Source organism: Lontra canadensis, unplaced genomic scaffold (assembly GCF_010015895.1).
Source record: "Lontra canadensis isolate GAN:19392208 unplaced genomic scaffold, GSC_riverotter_1.0 scaffold60, whole genome shotgun sequence".
NCBI classification, from domain to species: domain Eukaryota; kingdom Metazoa; phylum Chordata; class Mammalia; order Carnivora; family Mustelidae; genus Lontra; species Lontra canadensis.
The window spans coordinates 6,390,829-6,396,939 of NW_022631054.1; the positions used below are offsets into that span (position 1 = coordinate 6,390,829).

Here is a 6,111-nt window from a genome sequence, read left to right on the forward strand (position 1 = left end):
ATCCCCTTCCCCTTCGGTTTACAGATGAGGAGATAGTCTTTTGGATTTGACAGGGCAGAATTGATCAGCACTCTTTTGAAGGGAGAAGTGGAGTATAACACATTTTGCCAGTAAACAGTCTCTTTAAATTTGCTTAATTCTTTTTTTTTTTTTTTTTTTAAGAACTCATGACCCCGAGATCAAGAGTGGCAGACATGCTGTACTGGCTGAGCCAGGCAGGCACCCCTTTAGTTGCTTAATTCTGATAGGCTTCAGCCCACACCTCATTTTTGCCAAGGACCTCTCTGGCTCTCTGAGTAAAGCCTAAGGCTCAGCTCAGAGGTTCACTGCCAGATCTCCATATGCCAACTATTGGCTTCACTGACTGTGTAAAGGATAGAAATAACTTTTACGTAAGTTTAACCATCTATATTGACCACATGGTTCAAAAGAGATTCAGAAATTTTCGTAGACTTTGTTGCTTTTCCTTCATAAAATCAGAAAATGACCATCACAAAGGGAGCAGAGTATTGCACGCTTTCAGAAATGCAGCTGCCTCTGTTGGACAGTTTCCTGGGTTGCCCTTTGTACTTTCCTGGTTTAACAGTCACCAGGTGATTAGATGGCTTTTGTAAAAGCCAAGACGCTGTGGTCGGGACTATGGACCACTTTTCTCTCGTATTTTCCGTTTTGAGACTTGAAATACAGACGCATACTTTTGAGCTGGCTCCAGGGAGGCTCAGGTTTCCTAGGAAGTGCGCCGCAATAAAGCAGCCCAGGTGTTAGGGCGTGGGTCTCTGCTGCTGGCGTTTCCACCGCCCCGCCCCCCTTCCTCGATCTTTGCCACCTCTAAAGTCTTCGAGCAGAGATTCTGGTGGGAGGATGGACCAAGACCTGATGTATGGGAGAAAGGAAAGAGAGAAGGTGCCCAGAGTTCACCCAATAACTTGGCCTCACAGAATGCCTTCGGACACCAGGAAAGTGCCGGATTTAAGGATAGAGTGTTCTTGGCGCGGAAGGGGCGCGCTAAAGGTGACATTGGAGGGACTAAGACAGCCTTTGGTGGTAGAGCTGGAGCCGAGAGCCATGATGCGTGCCGCCCGCCGCAGCCGGCGCTACCCCGCCAGCAGATGGGCCCCGAACAGTCCCTGCCAGAACCCGCTAGCTGTGGGGAGGCGGGGGCGCCCCTCTGGGTTCGCTCGCCCTTGGGCTGGGCTCGGAGCCCCGCGGGTCCCAACGCGGCGGGGGCGGCCGGGGGTCGGGCCAGAGGGAGGAGGGCGGGGCTTTCCTTTGTCAGGGGATTTGCGCGGCGCGGCGGAGCCCGGCGCGGGTACCGCCCCCCTCCTCGCGCCCTCTCGGGGGGCGGGGCTCTCCCTCGGGCCTTGGGGCGCGGTGGGCGTGGGCTTGGTGAGCCGAGCGGCTGGCGCCCGGGCTCCCTGGTCCCGAACCGCGCGGAAGCGCCGCCCCTGCCGCCTCGGCCTCCAATCCTCTCCGCCGCCCCCTCCCTCTCGGCTCCGGCAGCTCCTTTTCCCTGCCCCCGCCACGGCTCCGCCTCCGCCCTCCTCCCCTTGGCTCTCCGCGTTGCGCTCCCGGGCTTCCAGGGGGGCTGCCCGGGCGGGGCGGCGCGGCGCGGCGGCGAGGCGCGGGGAAGGGGGAGGAGAGCCGCCCGCCAGCCTAGCACTTGCAGCGAGCGGCGGGCGAGCGGGCCGCTCTGTGCGAGGGAGGAGGGCTCGTCCCCGCCCGGCCCGAGCGGAGCCTTTTGTTCCCAGCCAGAAGTTTGCATGCCGGGACCGTGACAGCTGCGGGCGGGGAGGACGGCGGGGCCGTGGGGCCGGCGGTGGCGGAGAATAGAGGCGGCTGCTTGACATGCAGCCCACGGCGCGGCGGCTGCGGGCCGGGGACTGGCGGCGGCGGGGGAGGCGGCGCCCACAGCACGCGGGACTCAGCTGCCGGAGGGACAAACTAACTTCCTGAGCGCGGGACTGGAGGCCGGCGCGGCCCGGAGCCACCTGCCAGCCTGCGGTGAGGCATCCCTGGCCCTCGGGGCGCGCGGCATGGCGCGGGGTAGTGGGCCGCGCTGAGCGAGCCCTTGGACCGGCCCTCGGCCGCTGCTGCAGCCTGCCGGCCTCTCAAAGGCCCGGCGCTGGGCTCCACTCGCCTTGTTTTGCGGACACAGCGCAGGGCTCTTCTGGGAGCCACAACAATGCCATGATGTTTTGGAGACAGGAAGCCCCAAGCTGGCCCCGAATGAAGGACTTCCTGTGTTTAAAGTTGCAGGAATATCCGCCGACCAGCCCAGTTCAAATGCAAACACCCGAACTAGGGAGGACGAATGGCTAATTCAGACCAGCTGGACTCTCCAGGACTGGAACTGAGGATAAAATGAAAGCAATTCTTAGGAGCTTGGGCTATACTTGAAGACTGAGGAGGCTGTGCCATTGTTATTAAAGGACACAATTGGTATAACGCTTCTTCCAACTCTGGGTGAGAAGTGAGTGGAACTAGATTCTGAATAAGACTTGTCAATATCAAATGGGTTTTTTGTGGTTTTTCACTGACTGAATTAGAGCAGTGCTCTTAAAAGACACATACTCAAAAGAAGCCATACAAGGAATTATTTTGTGGTTGTTGACTAAATTATACCACTTAACTGTCTGCAGCTATGAAACTGTTAGCCTGTGAGGAAAAAGCTGTTTCTCTTAGAGCTTCTCCCAGTATGGTTTCAGAGTTGGACTTACAGACTTTTCTGGAGGGCAGATCCAATTGGTGGTCCCCAGTTGTGAACATGTAAAAGGATTTTTAACTTATGCAGAATGCATTTTTGGGTAACCGGTGAAAAACTTTTAAAAGGTTGATGTTTCATCTTGATTGAAAAAGTATGGGTAAGCCACTCAGCAGGCCAGACTGTTTAAGGCAGAACCCCACCTGCCTGGGGAAAGGAGAGGAAGAGGATGGCTATATAGAGGATTGTTATGTTCCACAGAGATCTATATATGATACAATGAGGATAAATGAACAAATTGACCAGGGGTCAAAGCTCAACCAGACATCAAAAAGCACCATGGAAAAGATGGAAGGAAGTACTATATCCAGCAATGGTACATTAGGAGCAGCATCTAATGTTTTTGAATCTAGAGCCCCAGAAGGCAAAAAGCTAGATGAGAGAATAATATTTGATGCACTAAAGTTAAGCAGTGATGTACAGAAGTCAGCACCTGTGCCACCCAGAAGGCGACCAAATGCAGAACGCAAAGACAATGTTAACCGGAGATCGTGGAAGTCCTTCATGCCACCTAATTTTCCAGAATTTGCAGAAAGGATAGAAGCTTCTCTCAGTGAGGTTTCAGAAGCTGGTGCTTCAAATCCTTCCTTGCAAGAGAAGAAGGAATCCAGTTCTGCATTAACAGAAAGTTCTGGTCATTTGGACCACAGGGAACCTCAGTCAGGGTCAGTGACTCTGGAACATGTGTCCAAATCCGTAGATATTCCAGAAGTGCAGGATGTGAAAAATTTAAGCGGCGAGTGCCAGGACTTCAGATCGCAGCCGCACAGTGAGCGCTCTCCCTGTGAATTCCAGCCTCTAGGATCAGAAGCTGCAGCAGCAAGTGGTAACACAGATGTAATGCAGGAACACAGATTCTCAAGTGCAACCTGGCCCAGAGCCATGAAAAGTTTAGCTAAGGGAGGCTTCAGTGAGAAGCAGCACCCCCTTGGGGACGCAGCCTGCACTGTGGAAATGCCACCTCTCTCCCCTTGCCTGAGTGAAGAGCTGCTGGATCCAGAATTGCATATTCTCATAACTCCCAGCCTGAGAGAGAAAACAGAGTCTGAGCTAAAGTTTGAGGAGGATGAGCGATGGATCATGATGGAGGCTGAAGAGGAGTGGGAGGAAGAGAAACTGTCAGAAAGAGGAAAGATTTTTCTAACGGCAGATGAGAAAAAGAACAGCCTGGCTGATATTTTTGAAGAAAGGGAACAAGCAAACACTGTAGCAGTGGCAGAGGATGGGGCAGATTGCTCAGCTGCTGTCTTGAGAACTTTGGACCACCTAGCTCTTGGTCAGATTTGTTGCTTTGATGACCCACAGTCAGCTAAGAACCATTCGGCTTCTGTTCTCGAGGATACACCTCTGGATTACAGTTGTGTTCTCACAGGTGAGAGTGCTGTAGGGGAGCTGACAAGCAGAACTGTTCAGGGGCTGGAGGGGCTGGTTTCCGACCTAGAATGTACTGTTGGTCCTGTTGATTCAGAGCAGCTCTCTGACACAGATTCAGTGCAGATGTTTCTCGAACTTGAAAAGGAGTGTTTATGTGAAGAAGGAGTAACTCCTGTAGCTGAGCTGGAGAGTCAAGCCTCTTCTGAAGGGCTGGCCCCATCCCAGGATGCAGAAAATGCACTTGTAATTAGTCATTTTCCAGGGGCTGCCTTAGGAGAAGAACACTTAGGCCTTTTAAATGTAAGGGTAAAAGACTCTGATACTGGATTGGATTGTGAATATTTTAATGCCCTGGATTCTTCTCAGGTGCCTAATGCTGTGGAACTTATTGTCTGCTCTGACACCAGGAGAGGAGACACTTCCACGGTTAGTGAGGAGGAGCGTGAAAAAGTGCCTTCTAGCCCCGAGACTGCAGGGGAATTTAAGTTCAGACACCCAGCTGATCTGGAGTCACTGAGAAAGCTGGACCCAGGAGGACTGCCCAACTCTGATCATAGGGCTTCCCAGGAAGACAACTTATCAGGCTTTGTAGCTGAGCTGGCCAAAGAAAATGGCAGTTTGTCCCAGGTAGACTGCAGTCACTCTGAGGGGAATGTTGAAGAGCGTGTCGAGAGGGTCCCCCTCAGTTTTGCTTTTAGCTATGAACTAACAGATGTTACCTCAGAACCTGAAGTAGAGGTGTTCTCATGTGATTCACATTTACTAACAGATGAGATTCACTTGGAAAGTGAGAAAGAAGCTATTAATCAAGAAACTAACAGTCTGACTTCCTTGGGAAACGTGGATGCTTGTGAATTGTCCAAGGAGAAAGTTTGTGATGAGGATGGGGAGGGCCAAGAGCTGGGTTACTCGGACAAGCTCTTGGAGGACCAAGCCCCAGCGCATTTTCACAGAGCCTTCCCAGAGCAGATCTTCCAGGATCTCCAGAGGAAGTCCGCAGAGTCAGATACTCTGAATCTGCCCCTGCTGGTCGGTGGACAGAGACATAGCAGAGATGGAGTGGAAGTTATAAACGATACAGAGCCAACACTGGAGGTGGCGTCATCGGAGGGCGGGGAGACAGAAATTAGAGATACAGAATCATTACCGAGTATTCTTCTGGAGGAAGAAGTTACCAAGGCTAGTAGTACAGAACCAGCTTTGGAGGGATGGATAACCCTCCCACAGAAGCCTGCCGCAGCTGCTGCAATGCCCACTACAGAAGATGCCCTAGATGCTGCAGTGCTCGTCCCAGAGGAGGACGTCCCGTTTGCTGCAGCACCTGTCCCAGAGAGAGCTGCTGTAGCTGCTGCTGTGCCTTTCCCAGAGGCAGACATAGCAGTTGCTTCGGTGGCCGCCATTAAGGCACATGTCCCAGTTGCTTCAGTGGTCGCTGGAGAGAAGGCTATCCTGGCTGCTGCCCCAGCTGTTGCAGTGCCTGCTTCTGAAGGGACTGTTGCAGTTGCTGCAGTGGCCGTCATGGAGGAGGCTGCAGCAGCTGTTGCAGAGCCCTTCCCAGGGGGGACTGCTTCAGCTGCTTCAGGGCCCACCACAAGAGATGACATCCCAGAGGGATCTGTTACCCCAGCTGCTGCAGTGCCCACCCCGGAGGAGCCTATCCCCCCAGCTGTTGGAGCGCCCACCCCAGAGGATCCTATCCCCCCAGCTGTTGGAGCGCCCACCCCGGAGGAGCCTATCCCCACAGCTGTTAGAGTGCCCACCCTGGAGGAGTCTATCCCACCAGCTGTTAGAGCGCCCACCCCAGAGGAGCCTATCCCCCCAGCTGTTAGAGCACCCACCCCGGAGGAGCCTACAGCCCCAGGTGTTAGAGCGCCCACCCCGGAGGAGCCTATGCACCCAGCTGTTAGAGAGCCCACCCCAGAGGAGCCTATGCCCCCAGCTGTTAGAGAGCCCACCCCAGAGGAGCCTATCCCCCC

The 6,111-nt window shown here is 54.0% G+C and overlaps 2 protein-coding genes across 29 annotated transcripts in view; both read left to right on the plus strand.

Annotated features, from left to right (window-relative positions):
• MACF1 (microtubule actin crosslinking factor 1) overlaps window positions 1–6,111 on the plus strand; it is a 337,353-nt gene that overhangs the window by 269,278 nt on the left and 61,964 nt on the right. The gene's annotated exons all lie outside the window — the stretch shown is intronic.
• Window positions 1,446–6,111, plus strand: part of KIAA0754 (KIAA0754 ortholog) — an 11,538-nt gene continuing 6,872 nt past the window's right edge. The window contains exon 1 of the mRNA XM_032877225.1: window positions 1,446–6,076. Within this exon, the coding sequence (XP_032733116.1) occupies window positions 2,858–6,076 (3,219 nt within the window). The 5' untranslated portion in view covers window positions 1,446–2,857. The remainder of the gene's footprint in view (window positions 6,077–6,111) is intronic.